The sequence below is a fragment of the Aedes aegypti genome, chromosome 3 (genome assembly GCF_002204515.2).
Source record: "Aedes aegypti strain LVP_AGWG chromosome 3, AaegL5.0 Primary Assembly, whole genome shotgun sequence".
Lineage (NCBI taxonomy): Eukaryota > Metazoa > Arthropoda > Insecta > Diptera > Culicidae > Aedes > Aedes aegypti.
The window spans coordinates 161,503,442-161,530,405 of NC_035109.1; the positions used below are offsets into that span (position 1 = coordinate 161,503,442).

The following is a 26,964-nucleotide window of genomic DNA, read 5'->3' on the forward strand; positions in this document are numbered from 1 at the left end:
AGCGCAGTTTGTTGTGATTACTTAACGACAAAAGGTTAATCGTTGTTGCTATGATCGCACGATAAAGAACAACCGCGATGCATCATGGATTTTGTCATGATCACTAGATTTCCATCCTTGATCTGGACTGACCGGTAATTGATATAAGACATTTTCAGCATGGCCTTGCTTGGTAACTGTGGACCACTACGCTAAGGAAGGCAGACGTGAAGCTATGGTCAGCTAAAGAAAAAATTTCCTCTTGATGGATATTCGTGTTTGTGTCTTACCTTTACACTTGCACAAGAGGTTCATCGATACAAAAATACATCACTTTACAAATTTCACTCACCTCAATGCTAAGTTTTGATCGAATAATCCGGCATTTCCCGGAGCTTCCGGAGTACCTAGGAACAAAAATCCCAAACTAGCCACTCGATACTGCAGTGAAACTACGATAACGTTCTCTTCCGATGCGAGCGTGCGATGGTCGTACACGTCTAGAGTAGCAGTACCAGAGTAGAATCCGCCCCCGAATATCCACAGCATAACGGCTGAGTTCTTTGGTCTCGGGTGCGGCACAACCACGTTGATGTATAGACAGTCTTCGGATAGTGGTGTATTCGGGTTCCACATAGTGGCACCCGGAAAGTCACCAAATACTGTGTCCACAATCTGGACGCAAGAGTTCGGTGGCGTTGTGGCGTTCAGCACTCCCGTCCATTTTTCGACTGGTCGGGGATGCCGGAATCTCAATGGCCCCAGAGGAGGCTGTGCGTATGGGATGCCAAGCCATGCGTCTACTTTCTTTCCACTTGGAGCTTCGAGTGTGAGTCCTCGTACCTTACCTTTATCCGTGGTGATCAGCAACGGATCATTGTCGGTACCATCTGAAATGTTTGAGTATAGAATTACTGTATCACTCTGTGAATGGGTTGTGCAAACATTAAAGCCAAAAACAGCCGAAAAATCACATAAAAATCATTTCAATGAAGCATACGAGGATCCGATCTCACCTGAGCTAGACTCCCTTCGCGTTAAGCCACGCCGTCGCGTGGTAGTGCTGTGAACATGTTCGCGCTCTAGGGTACCTAATTCGGCATCTACAATTCGAACAGAATCTCCGTGACCTATATATGGTGTAAAAAATGCATCTGAAAAATTGAATTACAATACACTTATTTAAGAAAACAACAACCAACGAGGAATCGATCAAAAATGCATTCAGTTTGGAGCTCTCTATATCAAAGCAGCTGGTTGGCGCATTTGGTAAGCTATGGAGTAGAGGGTATCTGGTAGGGATTATCGGTATAACTAAAACTTCAATAGGGTGCAGTAGACTGGAAACAAATAAAAACAGTATGAAATAAACATGTAACTTGAAATGTTAAGTTATTTTAGGCTGAAAAATTACATTTGTCGGCTCCGTAATGCCTTATAGCACTTGAGCTTACAAATTAACATTGAATTATTGCAAGCCTTCACGAGATTAAGTTAAGCCTTCAAAAGGACGTAACTCAAAATTTAGGCGCGGTAAATGGCTGGGTATGGCGTACCATTGGTACCTCGCGTACCTGCAGGAATAGGCCTTTTCATGTGACAGGTCCGTCTATGCATTTGTTTACATCGGTCGAGGACCTGTGCTAACACGGGGCTGTCATTCCCATAGAAGAATTGTCAAAGAGCTTCCCGATCAGCTGATTTGAAACGTCTTGTGAATAGGCCTACAGTGACTCAATCTCATTTTCGTACGGGGAACTGCTTTCATATCAAGTTGGTATAAATCTATTAAATGGTGCATGGACTTCGATATACTTTATCAATAATGAAGGTTATAGGTGTCATCTATTGTTTGGCAATGACAAACTGTATTCATTTGCTTAAATCTTTAGAATAATGAAAAAGAATTGAGATTGTGTCTATAATTGACCCAATTCCATATTCGTACACCTAACAAAAAAGAAATATACAGCATTCAAAACTAATTTTTAATGGACTAGATGATTACTTAAGCTCTTCGTTGTGTTGTTCAGATGCAGTAGAATACATTTGGAAAATTTAAAAGCGGACATATTTGAAACTTAAGTAAATTTAAGAAAAACACCAGTTTCCCATGTTTTTTGCTAAAATATTCGGTAAGTCGAACAACAAATTGCATTTTTTTCAACATCACTTCCTTAAGAATGATAACTGCAAATATTGCACAAGTTTCAAAACATTATAATTAGTTTTAGAGTAGCTAGGAGTGGATATCGACAACTTATACTTTTGAATCTTAGGTAGTATAACATTTATAACAAATCCAAAATCAAAAATTTTAGTCAATTTCTTTATGTTTGGCTCCTAAATGTATATACATAATCCATAGTTAATGTTCCTATCAAAACATTGCGTAATTATCATTTTTAAATTACATTTTACTACCAAACGTGATTATAGAGATTCAAAAAATTAATATTATTGCCATAACCGCAACACAAACGTTTTTTAAAATGATGAAAACAACAGGATATATTCATTTAAATAGTATATCAATGCTCTCTGCTCATTCAAGTTATTTTGTATTTTTCTTATAAAATCAATAAATTGCAAAATAGGGTGCTATTTTGAATATAATTTGAATATTATTTCAAAGATAAATGAATATAACGATGACATCAATTATGTGGAGGTATGTACAGCGTAGTTTGGGGTACTTTATTGTAAAACGAAGTTCGTAGTTCAAATTATTTTTACAGACAAATTCATAATTAACATTTACCTGTTGTTTACAATGAAAATTTGGTTTACATTGATTAAAAATATCATTTTAGAAGAGTTTTGAACTTATGGCACAACAATTTTCTGAACTCAAAAGGGATAAAAACTGTTTATGATTTCTGTAAACTAAATACATTTCAACTGAATTTCTATCAGATCTTACGAGTATAATCTATAGATTGGATCCAATGACAAAAATAAACGTTATTGTTCGAATTATAGGATTTAATAGCAAAAATCATTGGAAAACTGGCATTTCTCATAACTTTACCTAAATTTCATATATGTCCACTAATAAATTTTCCAAATGTATTTCACTACATCTGAACATCATAATAAAGCATTTCAGTAATCAAATAGAGCTTCTAAATTTAGTTTTTGAACGTTGTGCGTATGAATTTTGGTAGGAGTACGAATATGGAATTGGGTGAATTTTAGACATCAATTCAATACTTTTCTATTAATCCAAAGATGAATGTAAATGGAAACATTTTGTAATTGGCAAACAATAAATGACACCTGTTACCTTCAATGTGGATAAAGTATTTGTAGCTCAATACTTCATTTAATAGTTTTTTTACTAACTTGATGTGGAAACAGTATCCTGTACGAATATGAAATTGGGCCACTGTATAAAATAGTCCATTTTACGAGACGTTTTTGAACAGCTGATTTTATGAATGAAATTTTGACAGCAGGCGGTGTCGTAACGTGTGAAAGTAACAGCAATATCATCAGTGTTGCCGTTTCGTAAAATGGACTATAGACCCCGTTGTGTAGTCCTTAGCCTCCTGCCCAGCAACTCCTATCCCTACCTCCTCACGGTACTGGCCGGGGTACGAGTAACCTTAGGGAAGATCGGGTAATCAACCTCGGTGGGACTTTGATCGTATGCTGACAGCGGCTCACAACAGCGTCTGTTCCTGATAACAGGGTCAGCTGATCATTGTCTGAGTGCCAGAGAAGGATTCTAAGCTAAACTACGCACTATGGTCCTCCGAACATTTACGGGGAATGGTCCTCCGGAAATCTAGGGGGTTGGTGTTAAACCCTGCAAGCCAGCCGTAAAAAATCCAGCAACAAATAATCAACGAGAGAATACGAACTAGGACAATCGGCGAAGACCACTGCGACGTAAAGGGACTAGCGGTTGGAAGCTCGGTACGTGGAACTGTAAATCTCTCAACTTCATCGGGAACACGCATACTCGCCGACGTGCTGAAGGACCGTGGATTCGGCATCGTAGCGTTGCAGGAAGTGTGTTAGAAGGGATCAATGGAGCGTAGGTTTAGATATAACCCTACCGTCTACCAGAGCTGCGGCAACATATACGAGCTGGAAACAGCTTTTATTGTGATGGGAGAAATGCAGAGGCGCGTGATCGGGTGGTGGCCAATCAATGAGAGAATGTGCAAGTTGAGGCTCAAAGGCCGGTTCTTCAACTTCAGCATAATCAACGTGAACAACCCTCACTCCGGAAGCACTGATGATGATAAAGACGCTTTTACGCGCAGCTCGAACGTGAGCAACGACCTCAACATCGTCATAAAAGATCTAAACGCTTAGGTTGGCCAGGTGGAGGAATACAGTCTATTGAAAAGTTCAGCGCCCACCGGCTGATGAACAAAAACAGCCTACGACTAATTGATCTCTTCGCCTACAAAAATATGGCCATTCGTAGCACCTATTTCCAGCACAGCCTTCCATACCGATACACCTGGAGATCACCATAGCAGACAGAATCACAAATCGACGTTCTGATTGATGGACGGCACTTCTCCAACATTATCGACGTCAGGACCTATCGTGGCGCTAACATCGACTCTGACCACTATTTGCACGCTAACTTGAAAGTACCCATTAAATGAGTACCATGTACTCTTTTTTATTGCCAATACGAAGCTGTCAAAAAAAGGGTACATTTCCCAAAACAATAAATGGGTATTTTGTACTCTTAATGAACATCGCTTAGCGCAAATAAAGATGGGTAATATCAGCGACCATTTTTTATTTGTCAAGTGCTTTGAATTGAAGAAGTTTATCAAACTTTACGTTTTAAAAGGTGTTCTACAACAGTGAAACATTGAACAAATCATGGAGGTAAATCATTAAAGCAGCTCTTTGGTTCTGCGTGATTGAATTTTTTTTTTCTTTCTTTATTAACGAGATTTTTAGCCCTGGGCTAGTTCATCTCGGGACCAACGGCTTTACTTCCCTTCCGAAGGAAGTCGTCACTTTTTAGTGACTATCTCGGGGATGGGATTCGATTCCAGGTCCTCGGCGTGAGAGGCGTGTGTTCTAACCACTACACCAGGTCCGTCCCCCTCGGTGATTGAATTGATTGAAACATTATTTATTTCTTTGAACTTTACCAGATGCAGCAAAAACCGGAGTCTGGAACAAGCGCACTGTTCGCAGGAGGAGGACACAAAATTTCTCAACTATTTCCAGACGCCATGGTAGTTTGTTTATTAATTGAAATATACTAGTTGAAGTCTTCATTTCAGTGTTTTAACTTAGTAATTATCCACTCGACTCGATATACTGAAAACACCAGCAGCACTTTTTTTTCAAAAAGATGGGTATTTTGTACCCCTTTCTGATCAGCAAGAGGGGAGTAAAAAATACCCATTTTTTGAAGTTCCGGTTGAATACTCTTTAATGGGTAAACGCGATATACCCATTAAATGAGTTAAGCCACTTAAGTGGCCCATTAATGGGTACTTTAAAGTTAGCGTGTGGTAATGGTGAAACTGCGCCCAAAACTCTCCGTCGTCAACAACTTACGATACCGACGGCCGTCCCGGTATAACCCAGAGCGCGCAGAACCTCGAGACTGCATTACTGGAAGAGGGTGAGCTGGATGAAGCACCTCTTGAGGACTGCTGGAAAACAGTGAAAGCAGCCATCAACAATGCAGTTGAGAGCAACGTCGAGTACGTGGAACGGAATCGACGGAACGATTGGTTCGACGAGGAATGTAGGCAGATTCTGGAGGAAAATAATGCAGTGTGGGTGGTCATGCTGCAGCAAGGGACTCGGCAGAACGAGGAGCGTTATAGACGGAAACGGCAACAGCAGATCCGCCAATTTCGGGAGAAAAAATGCCGCCTATAGGAGACGGAGGCGAGGAAATAGAACAGCTGTGCCGGTCTCAAGAAACACGTAAGTTCTATCAGAAGCTCAACGCATCCTGCATTGGCTTCGAGCCGCGAGCTGAGATGTGCATTTTGACAGCATTTTGACGGATGAGCGTGAGGTGATCGAAAGGTGGAAGCAGCACTTCGACGAACACCTGAATGGCGCTGAGAGCACAGGCAATGAAGAACGGGGCAACGGAGGAAATGCCTTCGTCAGTAATACGGGCGATGGAAACCAACCAGCCCCAACTTTAAGGGAAGTTAAGAAAGCCATTCACCAGCTCAAGAACAATAAAGCTACTGGTAAGGATGGTATCAGAGCTGAACTCATAGATATGGGCCCGGAGAGGTTGGCCATTTGTCTACACTGGCTGATATGCACAATCTGGAAAACAGAACAGCTAACGGAGGAGTGGAAGGAAGTGGTAATATGCCCCATCTACAAGAAAGGCGACAAGTTAGATTGTGAGAACTTGCGAGCGATCACCATTCTAAATGCGGCCTACATCCCAGATCATCTTCCGTCGTCTGACATCTGTAGTAAACGAGTTCGTGGTAAGTTATCAAGCCGGTTTCGTTGGTGTGCGGAACTTGTACGGATAATTCGCAAACAATCTATCCAGGTTTACTTCAAATTTTCGATAATATTTTTTGACTCAACACCTAAATGTCTGTAGTCTGTAATTCATAATTTAACTTCTGTTCTTATAACAGATCAGACCAAGTAATCATCAGTCTCTAGGCATCACAGTCAACCTTTGAACTGTTTAAATTTTTTAACTTTATTCGGGGCAAACTTTAGTTTAAACAAAAGCTCAATGCACAAAGGCATTTAACATTTCTACTGGTGACTGGTCCTAGGGTACGGACCTGTTCTAGTGGTTAGACCACACGCATCGCACGCCGAGGACCTGCAATCAAATCCCATCCCCGGGAGAGTCACTTATGTCGTCGTTAAAGTTATAATGACGATTTCCTTGGAAAAGGTACAGCCGTTGGTTTCGATTTGAAACTAGTTCATGGTTACTTATCTCTTTCATAAAGATATAAAAAAAGTTCCTTATTTTGCCCTTCGAAAAGTATAAGTTTCGCAACCGTAAGATCAAAGCTTTTTTTTTAGATTGAAAGGAAAGGAAAATTTAATTGTAATGGAAGATAATCGCTCCTCATACAAACTATACAAATGGTAATGCAGACTAGGGCACAAATTGAAAACATACCAAGATGAAAAGTTAGTATTTGTAGTAACACATCTAATGTATCAATGAAATAACAAAATGGTTTACATGTGCATTCACAAACATAGAAATAGAATAAATAGTAAAAAAAAAAAAAAAAAATTTGAATGTCTTAAAGAATTTTGAATAGAAAAATATACGAAGACATAGAAAAAGTACGAAGCAGAAAACTGGAAACAGCCGGTAGAGAAAAAAAGACCGTAATTGAACCAGTTTAATTGGTAATTACCTGAATCTTTGTTCAGCACTGGATCTTCGACTAACGATGATGACGATTGCGAGGATGACGATAACGAGGATGACTGTGAGTACTTCGAGCCTAACTGATGCGCCGTGGAACTACCGATGTCATGATGCCGGCAATGGACCGACTGCACCAGGATGGAGTATATTCCCAAACTGCACAGTATCAGATGTCGGATGTGACATGGACCTAGCAATCGGGTTATTAGGCCTCGGATCTCCATGGCTTGGAGAAATCTGCAATCGAAAAGAGAATGTTTGTGCATCGTTATAGTTTTGAATGTTTAAGTGTTTTTTCCTCAATTCAATTACAAATAAAATAGGAAATAGCTATCCAACGTCAACATTGTGCCTTAATTCCAGAGCCACATAGATAGGGTTTGTACAAATATACAAATAATAGGACAATTATAAGTAATATTAGAATCAACATCTTCTGTGCACGCCGAGAACTTTTATCCATAGTCTGTTTTTTTTCTAATGTCAATCGTGGGCTGTCCATATTTCCCAAAAATCAAGCATCAGCATAATTTGATAATTGGCTGAGCTCATACAGAACTGTAACAACGAATTAACATTATCAAATTGTGTACAAAACTTTGTCCGAAACAAAAGATAAAATCAAACAAAATCCTTTTAGAATTTTGTAATTTGGTGTAAGAGACGCTTGAGAAGCAATTTTGAAAAGTATATATTTTTTTTCTTTTCCGAATACTTTTTTATATAAGTTGTTATCCCAACTTAAGCTAGGTATGCTGAAAGAGCTAGGAAATTCCAAAAAGAAAAACACACGATTCAAAATGATCAAAAATGTGAAAAATTTGAATAAAATAAAAAAAATGTTTGAAGGTCGTAGACACAAAAGTCAATTTGGACAAATTGAGATGTAAAATTGTGAAAAATAATAGAATCGTTCTGGTGGGCTTCGATCCCACCACTCCCAATACGCTAGACTTCGTAGGCACGCTTAGGAGAGTCGAATTGGGCATCTCAGAGAGCCGAAGGAGATGTAGGGTTGTGAAGAAGAAAATGGGGTCGTGACGGACTTTGGTTTCAGGTTGGCCGATTGCGCTGCAGAATCGTTACCCGTTCTGTGGCGTAGTTGGTTAACGCGCCCAGTCTAGCGTATTGGGAGTCGTGGGATCGAAGCCCACCAGAACGATTCTATTATTTTTCACAATTTTACATCTCAATTTGTCCAAATTGACTTTTTTGTCTACGACCTTCAGGTACTTTCAAAACACCATCGGCTGGTTAAGCCGTAATAGACATGTCAACCCTAGTTGAGTAAATAAATGCTGTCAAATAAACAATGGATTTTTCTTCTTTCTTGAGTAAATATTAAAATTTCGATGGTTCAGTGGTTTGAATTTGTACCCAATACATAGATGGAAAAATAAAAATTCATGATCCAATAAAGTTCAACGCACTCGCGATCCTGCTATGAAAAATATATGGCAAAATCTGAAACAAACAATTAAAAAACGTTTTACCCAAATAAAAAACAACAGTTTTGAAAATAAAACTTTTCACTTGGACCCTGGCTAGCTATCGGCCAATCAGCTTGCTTTTCTCCATCAGTAAACTTTTTGAAAATTCTTTTTTCTCTTCAATGAACAGTTCGGACTCCGGCATGGACGTTGGACAACTTATCATTTAAAGAATAATCCAAAGTTATCTGTACACTTCAGGTTAATTATAAGAACTCCAAGTAAGAAAGACTTCGTGTAAGAGCTGGTGTTCCTCAAGGCAATATTTTGGGACCAATATTATACAATATTTTCACATTTGACTTATCTGAGTTACCTTAGGGATGTCAAAAATCTGTGTTTGATTGCAAAAAAGTTTGGATATATTTTCTTAATACTTGCAAAAATAGAAGATTTCTCCTAAAATTCCAAAACTGAACTTATAATATCCCCACATGAACCAGAAGCGCTTTATTTGAAACCTTCAAGTAGACATGTTGTCATAATGAAAAGGGTTCTAATAAATTGGTTAGATGAAGTTAAGTACACCCGATTCTGTTTTTGCACGGATTTTTTTACACGGCCGTGCAAAAAAGGTTTCCATACATTTTTTTTCGTCAAAACCTTATTTTTGCATGAAACGTCGAGAAATGGTGTTACTTTTTTTGCACGGTTTTTGAAATTTTGAACTGAAAACTTTTTTTGCACGGTACGCATCCCCCGTGCAAAAACAGAATCGGGTGTATCTAGGATTAAATTTCAAAAATCACATTGAGGCCATTCAAGCCAAATGTAACAAATATGTAAAATGTCTTTATCCATTTATTAATAGAAAATCCAAACTTTGTCTTAAGAACAAGCTTTTGATATTCAAACAAATTTTCAGGCCAGCAATGTTGTATGCTGTACCAATATGGACTAGCTGTTGTAATGCCAGAATGAAAGCTCAGAATAGGATTCAAAATAAAATTTTGAAAATGATTCTGAAGCTCTCTCCATGGTATAGTACCAATGAGTTACATAGAATATCCAATGTTGAAACATTGGAACAAATGTCGAATAAAATTATCAATTGTATAATTACCAGTATAATAACGATCATAAAATTGAGCTTTTTTTATCGATCGAAAGACATACAGTTTTATTACAACAATGATAATAATAGCTGTTTTTTGGGAATAATTCTACTAACTGCAATATATTAATGAGCTCAAGTAGTTAACCCTTAGTGCTTCTCACGGTGGTGCAGTGGTGACTGTTGTATCCAGTTTCACACGTTTGGGGTAACTTGTTCCATTCCATGTACTGCAGCTTTTGTGAATTGCGATAGCCTTAGCGTTGGCAAGTTTTAAATTAGAACAGTATGGGGAAGGCAATTGTGCAGACGCCTGTCATACATCCTGTGTTATGTATGTTGAACATCTATTTTTGTCAAATATTCTTTAAACATTACACGTTTCCTTGTTCAATCATGTAACGATTGAACTACACTATGGCTTATCAGGTGGCCAATAATCAAAAAAGTGATGTGCCTCAAATTTTATTTCTTGTTCGCCATTTCATTGTAAACATGTCTGCTAAGAAATCCCCAAAATATTAGCGCATGATTTGCATTGCACACTCAGATATGAGGTGCCAAAGTTGAGCCTATGAAGAAAAACTTGTTTTTATTAACAAAAACTATGGTTTACTCAAATGAATATAACTTTTTTTCTATAATACTTACGTAAAATATTTTTACACCATTTGAAAGCTTACAAAAACGGCTTCCTAGAAACAATAAAAAAAATAAAAAACAGCTTCAAAATAGTGGCTTTTATGATGTTTTTTTATGAAGCGGTTCGAAAAATCGAATAAGCTTATAGTTAACACATCGAGTACTTTTTTGTCCCAAGTTGTCCCAGGCTTAAATCCAGTTCCAAGGGTACTTTGAGATGTAAACTAAAGGATCGTGAAGAACTTAGCTGCACAAATTTGCACTTTTTTAATTTAAGGCTTCTTGAATTTTTCCAATATTTTTAACCATTTTCTATTAAAAACAGCTAAAAACTAATTCAGAAAATAACTGAATTTCGCTAAATCATTCATATCATCATTTCTATGTAAGTTTTAATATATATAATGGTTTGCACAACGTTAATCGCATAAATGGCTTATATGAATTATAAGTAACAAAGTTTAATATTTCGCTATAGGCCCTATTCAAAAGTTAGTCTCGAAAACTTGTTTTTGAAAATAAAACATCAAATTTGTATCATAACACTCATAAATACGACATGAAATGGAAAAAATATTTTTGGCCGCCAGTCTGTATGGAAACCGCCCATAGTGAACTACAAAGAACAGTTTGCAATTTTATTGTTCCGTTTAGCTGGTAGTCGAACAGCGCATTAGACAAGTTGTACAGCATATATCCTTGTACCCCTATGAATACCCATGCATGTAAAATCCTGTCTATTCCTCAGCCCCGGCAGCACAACACGTTATTGAGATAGTTATACCGTTTATGTATGCACGATGAAAAGCGGACGAGGCACACATGGGCTAAATATAATTATCACGGCCAGCAATCACGTTCATTCATGTGTTGTGGGCGTTCATTAAATTAACTTTCATGAAGTTTTCACGCCTCAAATAGTCCATTATTCGAAAATGTGATTGTCATTCACACGATAATCATTCGATTAATTCGATGTTGATCGAAGCCATCCATCCGTAAGTGGAGGCATGACAGACAGCTGGTAGTTGCTTCGTCAGATTATGAAGTGGGTACTTGCATTTTTTTTTGTTGTTTGAATGGGGCTTCATTGTATTGAGGGGGAGTTCTTCTGTATTCGATAGTGACAGGAGTTTTACAAGGAAACAGATTTAGATTGGTTGTCCACTAAACTTCTTGGAGTTTCTCTACGGATTTCTCCGTTAGAGATGTTTTCAGAACTTCCTTTAGTTGAAAAAAATTTAAATAAAGACCAAAAACATTTAATTATGATTGCAAGTTGAAACCCAAAAACAGTTTTTAAATTTGTGTACAAATCCGTAAAAGAGTTTCTGGAGGAATTTTTAAAGAAATTTTTGAGGATTTCCTTGATTATATCCCAAAAAAAATTAAATAAATTCATGATAATAGGGTAACGTATATAACTTGGACATGTATATAATTTCGACAGGCTAATCGTTTCCTAGCTTATTTGTACGAAACATCATGTATTGCATAAATTATACACTATGCTATCACTAATATACACATCCAATAAGCGAAACAATGCACAAGTCACATGTAAACACTTTAAATTTTATGATATGGTCGTCTTTTTAAGAAACCATTGTATGGATGTTGAGATAACGCTCCTGTCCAAATTATATGCACATGGGGGTGTCCAAAATATATATTTGGTGTCCGAAATGTATAACAGACAAGCCGCCAAAAAACGCTATTTTGGGAGCTAATACTACAGTTGTAAGCTTTTTCTCCCCATAAACTCAAAGTACAGTGAGACATCAAGCATATGAATAATATTACGTAATAAAATATTGACATCTAATGCAGTTAATCGATCGCCGTTTACAGACTTATCCTTAGCCTGTCCAAAATACATATTTCACCCTACATGAGCACTGAAGGAATTAACTTCGAATAAGTTCCTAATAATCTTTGGAAGAACATCTGGGGGGATTCGTGAAGAAATCCCTACATGTATCCCTCTAGATATGCTTTTGCTTCTGCAAGCCTGGAGCGTCTGTATTCCATGTTAAAAAAATACAATTTACACCGTCTTCAGCCATAGGCTGCACAGACTGAACATAACTACTAACATTAGACAACGCACTATGGTCCAGGAATCAGTTTTACGCGGAAAGATGCATTTTGAGCTTTAGAATGAAACATTAGATAAAAACGGTCTTCTACAAAGTTGTTTGTATTAGTTGAGCCCTTTGTTTGGTTTTATTGAAAATTAGGGTGGACCACATTTTCCTAGAAATTGTGTAACTAACTTTCTTATTTGTAGAAATTATATTATACATGCTTGAGCAAAGTTGTAGACCATTCGATTTCAAGCAACTTTGCCAAAAAAAGTTTTTTTGTATCTCTTAAATTGACCGATTTAGAGCTTTTTTCCTACGGTGACCTAGGGTGATCCGAACAAAACTGGTTTTCTGGCTCTAGAGTTTTCAATTCAAATTTTTCATCAAATGCGTAATTTGGTGAGTGAAGAAACTCGCTATCTCCTTTCGTTTAGGAGTTATTGTTGTTTTTCTCTCAAAAACATGCTTATTTTGATTGTGAATTTCTGTGATTGGGGCAAACATAAAAAATATCTTTTGACGGCATTCAAAAGACAAAATAAAATAGTATATTATATCAAAAAATCACAGATGTGTTATTTTTGTAACTCTAATAAAACGTCTTGAAAATCAAACATTTTTTATCACAAAAACTTTAATAACTTTTGAACTAAAATAGATATCAACAATCTTTTTGCATGAAAATTTGCGTTTTGTTAAGTTCTAAAAGTCGTTCATAGACGACTTTGACGAGAAAATAATATTTAAAAAACTAGAGTTGAAAATCTTATTTTTGTTGGACCACCCTGCGATGATTAGGAAAAAATGCTCTAGATTGGTCAAATTTTAAGCTACATAAAAACTTTTTTTGGCAAAGTTGATCAAAATTTTAAGTTCTACCGCTTTGCCTAAGAGCATATACCAGTATTTTTGCAAATAAAAAAGTTGATTATATGATATGTGTGATATTGTGGACCACCCTAGTTTCAAATGACACAGTATGAAAGCTTACATTTTTAGAAACAATTTTGTAGAAGATCATTTTTGTCTAAAATTTCATTTTCATGCTCAAAATGCAAAATAATAAAGAAATACAAACTATGAAAATCTTCAAAATAGTTTTAAAGCCCTATCTTTCTTATTTCAGATTTCTCGTCAAAGCGGTCTATGAACGACTTTAAGAACTTAACAAAACGCAAATTTTCATGCAAAAAGATTGTTGATATCTATTTTAGTTCAAAAGTTATTAAAGTTTTTGTGATAAAAAATGTTTGATTTTCAAGACGTTTTATTAGAGTTACAAAAATAACATATCTGTGATTTTTTGATATAATATACTATTTTATTTTGTCTTTTGAATGCCGTCAAAAGATATTTTTTATGTTTGCCCCAATCACAGAAATTCACAATCAAAATAGGCATGTTTTTGAGAGAAAAACAACAATAACTCCTAAACGAAAGGAGATAGCGAGTTTCTTCACTCACCAAATTACGCATTTGATGAGAAATTTGAATTGAAAACTCTAGAGCCAGAAAACCAGTTTTGTTCGGACCACCCTAGGTCACCGTAGGAAAAAAGCTCTAAATCGGTCAATTTAAGAGATACAAAAAAACTTTTTTTGACAAAGTTGCTTGAAATTGAATGATCTATAACTTTGCTGAAGCATGTATAATATATTTTTTACAAATAAGAAAGTTAGTTACACAATTTCTATGAAAATGTGGTCCACCCTAATTTTCAATAACACCAAACAAAGGGCATAATTAATACAAACAACTTTGTAGAAGACCGTTTTTGTCTAATGTTTCATTCTAAAGCTCAAAATGCATCTTTCCGCGTAAAACTGATTCCTGGACCACTGTGCAACGGACACACGGAACGACCAGTGGACCAGTGAAGAATTTTTCGTTAGACGAAAAGTTTTCTCCGAAAATCTAGCCGTAAAAAACTCAAGCAACGTATAATCAACGAGGGAATACGAACCGGGACAATCGGCGAAGACCACAGCGACGTGAAGGGACTAGCGATTGGAAGCTCGGTACGTGCAACTGTAAATCTCTCAACTTCACCGGGAGCACATGCATACTCACCGACGTGTTTTTTTTTTTTTTTTTTTTTATTTATATTATAAGGCACTCCGTGCTCGTGGCCACTACTGTGCCGGACTCAGTTGATCTGTAGCTGCTTTATCGATACAGATCTATTTTCAACTTATCTATATTTACATCTAGTTTCACTCTCTCCTACTCTTTTACTCTCACACCGAGCGGGTAGGAGAGAGCTCTGCTACTAGTGAGGCTAGCTGCCTGCGAAGAGGGTCAGTTTGTCTCAGTCACCATCAGATACTGACGGAGGATGGATGTGCTCCGTGAGGCGTCTTCTGGTGGCTGGACGGGTTTTTTTGTGGAGGGGCTGGGAATCGAACTCATGACCTTCCGCTTATGAAGCGGAAGCGTAACCTCAAGGCTACAGACCCCCCTTACTCACCGACGTGTTGAAGGACCGCGGATTAGGCATCGTAGCGTTGCGGGAAGTGTGTTGGAAGGGATCAATGGAGCGAACGTTTAGAGTAATCATACCATCTACCAGAGCTGCGACAACACACACGAGCTGGGAACAGCTTTAATAGTGATAGGTGATATGCAAAGGCGTGTAATCGGGTGATGGCCGATCAATGAGAGAATCTGTAAGTTGAGGCTCAAAGTCCGATTTTTGAACTTCAGCATTATAAACGTACACAGCCCTCACTCCGGGAGCACTGATGACGATAAAGACGCTTTTTACGCGCAGCTCGAACGCGAGTACGACATGGGCAGCTGGCGTCAAAATCGTCATAGGAGATCTAAACGCTCAGGTTGGCCAGGAGGAGGAATTCAGACCGACTATTGGGAAGTTCAACGCCCACTGGCTGATGAACGAAAACGGCTTACGACTAATTTCTTAGAGAGTTAGGAATAAAACACGTGTTGCTAGTTTAACGATCAGTACAGGAATGAATGTATTTCAATATAGGACGCATAAGGATATTTATCAAGGCTACCACGATGTGTACATCTAACATTCCTCCTCACAGGTGGTATATCTTGATTATTTCAGTCCAGCATTCGTCCGGAAATGTTGAAGCTTTATTCTTGAAAGCGGCTTTGTCATCATGTCAGCTAACTGCTCAGCGGTCGGACAATACTGCACAGAAATTATGTTTTGCTTTTTCAAATCCTTAGTAAATGCATACTTGGTGTCAATATGCTTTGACCTTCTCTCGATCTTTTCTCCATCCAGTTGATGTATGCAACTCTGGTTATCCTCCAGTATTTTGATAGGTACAGTAGCTTCACCAAAATCAGCCAATAGCTTTCTCAGCCACAGCAGTTCTTGACAGGACTCTGCCAACGCTACGAATTCCGCTTCAGTTGATGATAGTGCTACACAGTTCTGTTTTCTGGCTCCCCATGATTCAAGGCCACCACCGAAGAAAATCAGGTAGCCGGAGTTAGATTTTCGGTCATTGCAATCACCAACCCAGTCAGCATCTACATAACATTTCAGGGGCTCGGTCGTTGTTCCAAGTTGTAACTTCAAGTCTTTAGTGGCGTTGAGGTATCTTACTACACGTTTGGCTTCGTTCCAATCAGCTACCGTGGGATTGTTGACCCTTCTTCCTAAAATTGAAGCCGCAATCGCTATATCCGGTCTTGTCATCACCGAAACGTAAAGCAATCCTCCAATCAAACTCTGGTAGTCATCAGCACTTGGCAGTAGTTCGCTTCTCTCCTCCTTTGGCTGAACAAATCCCGGATCCATGGGGATGGACGATAATTTCGCCTCACTCAATCCAAATCTTGCAGCTAATTTCGAAATGTACGCAGTTTGACTGATTGAGAAATTTCCGTCGACTTCATCAACCTGCATTCCCAGGAAAAAAGTAAGGTTTCCTAACAATGACAACTTGAATTTCTTCTTCAAATTGGACATAATATTTTGGAATTCCGCTTCATTCTTACAGGCAATCACCATGTCATCTACATAAACAGCAATGAAATCAATTTCTCCGTTTCGCTCTCTCTTGTACAAACACGGATCCGACTTGCAAGGCAGGAAGTTCATCTTTTGCATAACGTTGTCTAGAGTTTTGTTTCAGACTCTTCCGGCTTGCTTCAATCCGTAAATACTCCTTTTCAATCGGCAGACGTTGTTAGATTCAATTTTCATTCCAGCTGGGGGCTTCATGTATATAACTTCGTCAAGTTCACCGTACAAATAAGCTGACTTCACGTCGATGTGTTTCACAAATAGCTTCCTTTGACTGGCTATGGTCAACAGTATACGAAACGTCGGTTGCTTGACAACTGGAGCAAACACTTCTTCATAATCAGTGCCATACCGTTGAGAAAAACCTTGAGCCACCAATCTTGCTTTGTAGCGTATCAATGCACCATCTTGATCGGTTTTCTTCTTAAAAATCCATCTGCTTCCCACAGCCGTTTTTCCTGGCGGTAGCGTTGCCATTTCCCATGTTTCGTTTTCCACCAGTGAGTTCAGCTCGTCCTGCATAGCGATCATCCAATGGTCTCGTTCCGAACCGTTCATAGCTTCATTGTAGGTGCGAGGTTCATCTGTCATCTGTACAGCAGCTCCACTTATCTCTGGATACCGGAGAGGTGGAACACCCTTCGTTGAACGTCCAGATCTACGATTGGTTTCGATGTTCATTTCAGGATCTTCATTTTGCAGGGTTGTATCAAAAGAACTTTCAGCTGCTGATTCAAACTCCTCCTGTTGTTCATCTTCGCTGTCGCTTTGGTTTCGAATTTCTTCATGGCGTTCATCCAAATTTTGTTCGTCATGATTTATTTTTGCGTCACGTACTTGCTGATTCTCATTACAGGAACTTTTCAATTCATACTCCAACATATTGTTTGTCTCGTTTATAGCTTCATTTGCCTTGTTGCTATGTGGATCCGATTCTCGATCTTTGATGTTTGAAAGTTCAACGAAATGTGCGTCCCTGCTAATCATCACTTTCAGCGACTTCGTATCCATAAACCGCCATCCCTTGTGATCTATGGAGTATCCAACGAACGTCAATTTTCTTGATACTGGACTAAGCTTCTTCCTCTGTTGCTTCGGAATGCGAACAAAAGCTTGACAGCCAAAGACTCTCAGATGAGCCATTTCCGGTTTTCTTCCAGTCCATACTTCATGAGGCGTCGACGCAACTGACTTCGATGGTAAAACATTTTGCAAGTATACAGCTGTGTTCATTGCTTCTGCCCAGAATCGGTCATCAAGGTCCGCATCCGCCAGCATGCATCTTGCCATTTCAATTAAATAACGGTTACGCCTTTCTGCAACTCCATTCGATTGAGGTGAATAGCTTGTTGTGTACTGCGGTAAAATTCCGTTCTGTCGATAAAATTGCTTCAAGTTTACGCTGGTATACTCTCCACCGTTGTCTGATCGGATTACCTTTGGTGTTCGATTGAACTGCGTTTGAACCATGTTGACATACTGTTGAATCTTTTCAGCTACCTCCGACTTCTTCCTCATAAAATACAGCATACAGTATCTGCTATGATCGTCGGTCAGTGTGATGAAATATCTGAATCCGCTTAACGACTTGGTTTCCATCGGGCCGCATACGTCAGTATGTATCAGATCCAGTACATCAGAAGTCTTCTTCTCAGTCGTTTTGGGGAAAGGTTTCCTAGTCTGTTTTCCCACGAGACAAGATTCACAATCCTCACGTACGCCACAGTCTTGCACTTCAATGCCGTTCGCTAGTTTTCGATCGATAATGTTCTGTACTACCGCACCGTGGCGATGTCCGAAGCGCCTGTGCCATGTATGTTGACAGTTCTTGGTGTGCAAATGCCCGATGATCATCGCCTTCTCACCATGCTGCTTCAAACGATACAGTCCACCACGCTTGACTGCTACAGCTGCTACATCTTTCCCGGCCATTATCCGACAACCTTGCTGATCAAAACGTACATCCGCTCCCTTCATAATCAGTTTACTCACGGATAGTAGATTCATCTCCAGTCCAGGTACAAACAAAACTTCAGATAACGTCATAGCTGTTTGATCACCATGTTCGTCCACGCTGTGAACTGTAACAGATCCGATGCCTTGAATCTTCGCTTCTTTTCCGTTTGCCATGAACACGTTCTGTCCTATACTTGGCTTGATGTTATCGAAAAAACCACGGTCGCAGCAAACATGTGAAGAAGCACCTGAATCTACAATCCATTCCTTCTTCTGATCGCGGATTTCATCCAATACAAAAGCATAGGGTTTTTCCTTCTTCGGTTTATCGTTAGGCTTTTGGTTCTTTTTTCCAAATTTCGAATCTTGTGTTGCATAGCAGTCCTTTTTCTTGTGCCCTCTTTTGCCGCAATTATGGCAGGTCAACTTCTTTCCGGCGTTAACTTTCAGGACCGATTCTCCATTTTCAACTTCTTCGTGTAGCTTCTTTGAGTACTCCAAGAGCTTCCCTTTAACGAAATCCATTTTCAACTCGTCATCCTTCAGAATCAACAACGCCGTCCGGACATGTTCATAGGACATCAGAAGACTTCGCAATAAAATTGCTACTTGGACATCCTCTCCTAGATCCTTGCCAGCGCTTTGAAGCCTTGAGAACAACTCCTCTAGATCGTAGATGTGAGCTTCGATATCTCCACATTCCGCCAGTTTCTTGTCGCAGACTTGGCAGATCAGAGCTACTCGAGAGCACATCGTAGTCTTCTGATGTTGAGCTTTCAAACGATCCCAGGTTTCCTTCGCTGACTTCGAATCCGTTATCAACGGATTTTGCCGCTTTTCGACCAACAGTGAAATAGTTGCCCGAGCTTTCCGGTCTCCTGATGTCCAAACAGTCGTGACTTCAACCGGTGGATCCTCTGCAACGTATTTCCAAAAGTCCTCGCGTTCCAACAACATTTCCGCTTCGAAACTCCATTGCTGATAATTTCCGTTGGTAAGTTTCTCAATTCCTAGTTTGGCATCCATCTCGCAAGCAAATTTTTTTTTGTCAAACTTGATTCGTTACTAGCCTACTAAGCCCATAACCTCTTAGAGAGTTAGGAATAAAACACGTGTTGCTAGTTTAACGATCAGTACAGGAATGAATGTATTTCAATATAGGACGCATAAGGATATTTATCAAGGCTACCACGATGTGTACATCTAACATAATTGATTTCGCCGCCTCCAAGAATATGGCTATTCGTTGCACCTACTTCCAGCTCACCCTTCCATACCGATACACCTGGAGATCACCGCAGCAGACAGAATCACAAATCGACCAACGTTCTGGTTGACGGACGGCACTTCTCCAACATTATCGACGTCAGGACCTATCGTGGCGCTAACATCGACTCTGACCACTATTTATTTGGTAATGGTGAAACTGCGCCCAAAACTCTCCGTCGTCAACAACGTACGGAACCGACGGCCGCCTCGGTATGACCTTGGGCGGCTCAAGCAACCGGATGTCGCAACTGCGTACGCGCAGCACCTCGAGGCTGCATTACCGGAAGAGGGTGAGCTAGATGAAGCCCCCATTGAGAAGTGCTGTAGAACAGTGAGAGCAGCCATCAACAATGTAGCTGAGAGCAACGTCGGGTACATGAGACGGAGTCGACGGAACGATTGGTTCGACGAGGAATGTAGGCAGATTGTGGAGAAAAAGAATGCAGTGTGGGCGGTCATGCTGCAGCAAGGGACTCGACAGAACGTGGAACGTTATAGACGGAAACGGCAACAGCAGACCCGCCTTACTGTAGAGAAAAAACGCCGCCTGGAGGAGACGGAGCGCTAGAAGATAGAACAGCTGTGCCGGTCTGAAGAAACACGTAAGTTCTATCAGAAGCTCAACGCACCCCGCAAGGGCTGGGTGCCACGAGCCGAGATGTGCAGAGATAAGGATAGGAGCATCTTGACGGACGAGCGTGAGGTGATCGAAAGGTGGAATCAGCACTTCGACGAACACCTGAATGGCGCTGAGAGCACATACAATAAAGGACGGGACAACGGAGGAAATGCCTTCGTCCGTACTGCGGGCCATGGAAACCAACCAGCCCCCACATTAAGGATGGTTAAGGATGTCATCCACCAGCTCAAGAACAATAAAGCTGCTGGTGAGGATGTTATCGGAGATGAACTCGTTAAAATGGGCTTGGAAAAGCTGGCCATTTTTTGGGTGCACGACGTTAGGCATAAATACGATAGGCATTATGGACGTTTGACATAATGGATGTTTGGCATAATGGACATTAAGCATAATGGACGACAGGCATAATTCCCAAAATAAAAATTTTTAAATTGTTTGTGTGAGAAGTGAGCTGACTTTTTTGGTAATTGTGGAAGGCTTCATAGATCAAAAGTATGTCCTTTGAAATACGATTGTCCTGCAGTCATCCCATAATTGTGAATCCTTTCAAATCAATTTCTAGGACAAAACTTGATTAAATGGTTAGCATGAAAATGCTGTTAATTGCCTTCATTAGCTTTGTGGTAACTTCTGTGGTCATAAAGTAAAGCCCTGCTGATGGTATTTTAGTTCAATTTCAGGTCGATCTTTGGCCATGTGTACTTCATGCACGTATGGGGAGATCCCCCAGCACCGGACAGCACCCAATACTGGACAAAGTCGAAAAATTGAGAAATCATTATCCAATCAAGATGGTGTATTAGTAGAAAAGAAAGCTATTATGGAGGTTTGCGTAGAATAACACATCCTTGAAATATGCACGCCTTATTAAAAAAGTAGAAAAGTTTGAAAATCTTAAAAAAATTGATGTATCGCTTTAATTCTGAACCTATTTAGTAACTATTTTGAATATGAATAAATACTTTGGATTAATCAAGCATGATCGAACATAATCCTAATTTGATAGTATGAATGTATTTTGTATCATAATTGAAATAAATATGGATAAATTACAATTTTGGTTAAGCACCTCCTGTCCTTCAGTTTCGGACAGCTTGATTTATTACATGACATCTTTGTAATTATTGCACCAGTGTCTCAAAATACATTCATTTTTCATGGATTCCGTCGATTATGGTATCAAACATACAATAAAATTAAGAAGAATGATCATTCAGAACAACATCGTAAAATGTGCTATTTTTCATCATATATGTAAAAGTTTTTTGATGGACATCTTGCAAACTAAGAAAAACTCAAATTGTTCTTGTAAATGTTGCAAATGCATTGAATTGGCCATTATTATTCATATAATAAACACATTCATTGATTTTCAAATTTACATTTTACATACTTCTTTGAATTTACAAATTTACGTACTTCTTTGAAGGGACCTTCTTTCAATAATATGCTGTTTTGTGAATTCTTGCTGTTCCAATAGTTATTGGAATTGTTGATGTTAAAAAATGCACACCATGCAAAATGCTATATGCTATGTTGAGTTTGACTGTTTAATTGACTTTGACTGTTTAATTGACTTTGAAATCAAATTTTACTTTTAAAACTTAACGAATTTCAAATACTTCCAAGGTGCTTTCGGCAATGGTTTCATATGTGGCTGATAAAAATTGTTTGAAAATCATCGTAAATTGTTGGCAGAAGAGGCAAAAGAACTTGTTTTTATCACATTAAATTGATGAGCAGACTCGGAGTGAAAATGTAACGCTTTTATTGGCGTCACACTACGAGCATATTATTGTTGAAGATAATGTCACCTATCATGACATGAATTTTTGACTTGATTCTAGATTGTTATCATTTGTATTATAAGCACTTATGATTATATGGAAAATTTCCCTTCTTAAGAATTAACGCAATTATGTAAAAGAAATTAAACAAAAAATTACATATACTCACGAAACTGAACATCTCCAAAAATAAATAACACTTTTACATCGCAAATATAGATGAATACTTACAAAAATGGATTGAACTGGACTTTAGAATGATAATAATGACTACGATAAACATTTTCTTCCATATTTTGTGATAATGGATTCATGGTAAAATTTTAAAACACCGGAAATAGTCATTTACAACCAACCCCACCCCCATCAACCCGAAAAATGTTCGATATAAGAAGAGTTTTGAATTACACACACGTAGGTTATTTTATGCCAAACGTTCATTATGCCTAACATCCATTATGCCTAATATCTTTATGCCTAACGTCCATTATGCCTAACATACTTATGCCTAACGTCCTTATGCCTAACGTCTTTATGCCTAATGGGGTATACTCCCATTTTTCTGCATCGTCTGATAGGCACAATCTGGGAAACAGAACAGCTACCGGAAGAGTGGAAGGAAGGGATGATATGCCCCTTCTATAAGAAAGGCGACAAGTTAGATTGTTAGAACTTGCGAGCGATCACTATTCTAAATGCGGCCTATAAAGTATTATCCCAGATCATCTTCCGTCGTCTGTCACCTGTAGTAAAAGAGTTCATGAGCGGTTCCATTTGAATTCGAATGTCGGTTTACTTTTGTATTTTTTGATTTGGATGAAATTTTGCACATGCTTTCTTTATGCCCAAAAATGCCTTTTTGCATCATCGGCTCGCCATTTCGACTCTAGCCTTACTTTTGAGAAGGGCCTAAGAAAAAAATCCTTAATAATTTTCAAAAAATTATAACTTAGAAACGGTTTGTCAGATCAGTTTGGTGCCTTGCGCAAAGTTTTAGGTTATTGTTGGGACTATCTGGAAAAAATATACACTGTAAAAACAAATGTTGTAAAATTTTATTTATCGAAAATAAAGCTTGAAAATCAATTTTCTCAAAAATCGTATTTTTGATTTTTTTTATTTTTTTATATGTTAAAGTAGACAAAAAATGGAGTCTTTTGCACAGTGGGTCAAGATGGAGAAATCATGGACAAAAAAGTTATGATTTTTTGAAAATAGGCGAATTTTTGAAAATGGTCATAATAAACTTTTTAAATATTTTTCAACTCGATTTTATTAAAGTACGCAAAATTTACAACAAAAAAGGTATACGGAAAAATCAGGCTAACTTTTACCGTTTTAAAGATACAGCGATTTTAATACAAAATTATGATATTTTTTTTTTAATTTCTTTATTAGTATTATTCCAAACATTACATTCATTTCTTATACCTAGGTGTTCTGTGTTATTAGACAACACTATCATCCTAATTTGGTAAAACAAATTTAAGATTTAATTAACATTTTGTTAACAACATATTACATTTCATTTGCCGTAGCAGTTCAGATTTTTTACAGGTGAGTTGATTTCATCTGCTTATAAAAGAAAAAAAAAACGCTTTGAATATACCTAACCTAACTTAACCTAAACATATAACGCATTAATCGTGGCAATAGAAGATTGTAACGATTTTTGCCTGAAATTATTTATTATTTTATTTGACATTTGTTCCAATGTTTCAATATTGGATATTCTATGTAACTCATTGGTACTATACCAGGGAGGAAGTCTCAGAATCATTTTCAAAATTTTATTTTGAATTCTCTGTAGAGCTTTCTTCCTGGTATTACAACAGCTAGTCCATATTGGTACAGCATACAATATGGCTGGCCTGAAAATTTGTTTGAATATCAAAAGCTTGTTCTTAAGACAAAGTTTTGATTTTCTATTAATAAGGGGATAGAGACATTTTACATATTTATTACATTTGGCTTGAATGCCCTCAATGTGATTTTTGAATGTTAAATTCTTATCTAGCATGAGCCCTAGATACTTAACTTCATCTGACCAATTTATTGGGACCCCTCTCATCGTAACAACATGTCTACTTGAAGGTTTTAAATAAAGAGCTTTTGGTTTATGTGGGAATATTATTAGTTGAGTTTTGGAAGCATTAGGAGAAATCTTCCATTTTTGCAAGTATGAAGAAAAAATATCCAAACTTTTTTGCAATCGACTACAGGTGACACGCAGATTTCGTCCTTTGTCGGAGAGGCCTGTGTCATCCGCAAACAAAGATTTTTGACATCCCTGAGGTAACTCAGGTAAGTCAGATGTGAAAATATTGTATAATATTGGTCCCAAAATGCTGCCTTGAGGAACACCAGCTCTTACAGGAAGTCTTTCAGATCTGGAATTCTGATAATTAACCTGAAGTGTACGATTTGACAGATAACTTTGAATTATTCTAACAATGTATGTTGGAAAATTAAAGTTTTTTAATTTTACAATCAAACCTTCATGCCAAACACTGTCGAATGCTTTTTCTATGTCTAGAAGAGCAAGACCAGTAGAATAGCCCTCAGATTTGTTGGAACGGATCAAATTTGTTACACGCGAAAGTTGATGAGTGGTCGAATGTCCATGGCGGAATCCGAACTGTTCATTGGCAAAAATTGAATTGAATAGCAAACTGATTGGACGATAGCTAGAAGCTTCTGCAGGATTTTTGTCTGGTTTTAAAATTGGAACAACCTTAGCATTTTTCCATTTGTCAGGAAAATATGCTAATTGAAAACATTTGTTAAATATATCAACTAAAATTGATAAGCTACTTTCTGGAAGTTTCTTAATGAGGATGTAGAAAATTCCATCATCGCCAGGAGCTTTCATATTTTTGAATTTTTTTATAATAGTTCTCACTTCTTCCAAATCAGTCTCCCAGGCACTTTCGAAAACGTTTTCTTGATTGAGAATATTTTCAAACTCCTGAGTAACTTCATTTTCAATTGGACTAGTAAGTCCTAAATTAAAATTGTGCGCGCTTTCAAACTGCATAGCAAGTTTTTGAGCTTTTTCGCAATTAGTTAGTAATAATTTGTTTTCCTCTTTCAATGCCGGTATTGGCTTCTGAGGTTTTTTCAAGATTTTAGATAATTTCCAAAAGGGCTTAGAGCCAGGGTCCAATTGAGAAATTTTATTTTCAAAATTTTTGTTTCTTAGTTGAGCAAAACGTTTCTTGATTTCTTTCTGCAAATCCTGCCATATAATTTTCAGAGCAGGATCGCGAGTGCGTTGAAATTGCCTTCTCCTCCTTTTTAAGACGAATCAAGAGTTTAAGATCATCGTCTATAATCACGGATTCAAATTTTACTTCACATTTTGGAATTGCAATGCTCCGGGCTTCAACAATGGAATTTGTTAAAGTTTCAAGAGCATTGTCAATATCAAGTTTAGTTTCTAAAGAAATGTTAACATCAAGATTAGAGTCAACATACGTTGTATATATATTCCAGTTGGCTCGTAAATAATTGAAAGTGGAGCTGATAGGATTGAGAATCACTTCTTGGGATATTTGAAATGTAACAGGGACATGATCAGAATCAAAATCAGCATGAGTAATCAGTTGGCTACAAAGATGACTAGAGTCGGTTAAGACCAAGTCAATCGTAGATGGATTTCTAGAAGAGGAAAAACATGTACGGCTATCAGGGTATTGAATTGAGAAATATCCTGAAGAGCACTCATCAAATAAAATTCTGTCGTTGGAATTACTTTGAGAATTATTCCATGACCGATGTTTGGCATTAAAGTCACCAATGACAAAACATTTTGACTTATTGCGAGTCAATTTTCGCAAGTCAGTTTGGAGCAAATTAACTTGCTGTCCAGAGCATTGAAAAGGCAAATAGGCAGCTATGAAAGTATATTTACCAAATTGTGTTTCAACAGAAACACCTAATGTTTCAAAAACTTTAGTTTCAAATGATGAAAACAGTTGATGTTTTATACGCCTATGAATGATGATTGCAACTCCCCCACATGCCCCATTACGATAAACAAAGAAGTTAGGATCTCTTTTGAGTTTAGATCCAGGTTTTAAATACGTTTCGGTAATAACTGCTATATGCACGTTATTAACCGTAAGAAAATTAAACAGCTCGTCCTCTTTACCATTCAGAGAACGAGCATTCCAATTTAAAATATTTAAATTATTATTTGGATCCATTAGAAAAACGTAATCCAATAACAATTTGATTTGTAAATTTTACACCTACTTGGACTGCTTCAGTCATAGTGGTGGCTTTGAACATTGCATCAATCGTTAGATTCAGTTGTTCAGTTAGAAAATTAAAATCAGAGGCAGACATGTCATGTGATTTCTTATTAGAATTTCCGGTAGACGAAGAAGCGGAATTACCTGTGGCGGTAGGGTTTTTTTTTCCATTTGATTTGAAACAAGTAGAATGGGTAGAAGTAGAAGTAGAATTTCCTGCTACGATATCGGCAAAGGATTTACCGTGGGTAGATACATTCGAAACTGAAAGATACGAACGGCTACCCGACGGATTAAAATTAGTTTGTGAATGAGCATGATTATGATCTTCCTGATGGGCATGATTCATGATCAAGCGATCGTTAACTGAAAAATGAGCATTGTTCGATACTCTACCAGGCAAATTCCGGAAAC

General features: G+C 38.0%; 1 protein-coding gene and 1 long non-coding RNA gene across 10 annotated transcripts in view; one reads left to right on the plus strand and one right to left on the minus strand.

Moving 5' to 3' along the window:
• Positions 1–26,964, minus strand: part of LOC5578456 (acetylcholinesterase) — a 385,351-nt gene that overhangs the window by 17,417 nt on the left and 340,970 nt on the right. For 7 of the 9 annotated variants that reach the window (XM_021851337.1, XM_021851338.1, XM_021851334.1 and 4 more), the window contains 3 exons: positions 7,347–7,597; positions 996–1,133; positions 332–869 (listed from right to left, as the gene is read on the minus strand). In XM_021851337.1, coding sequence (XP_021707029.1) covers positions 332–869; positions 996–1,133; positions 7,347–7,584 — 914 coding nt within the window. In that variant the 5' untranslated portion in view covers positions 7,585–7,597. Of the gene's footprint in view, positions 1–331; positions 870–995; positions 1,134–7,346; positions 7,599–26,964 lie in introns of those variants that run through there. The other 2 variants (XM_021851339.1, XM_001656927.3) reach the window with 2 other exon arrangements.
• On the plus strand, positions 4,556–5,240 carry LOC110678442. The gene is made up of 2 exons (XR_002501618.1): positions 4,556–4,839; positions 5,115–5,240. It is a non-coding gene; the product is annotated as an uncharacterized LOC110678442 (long non-coding RNA).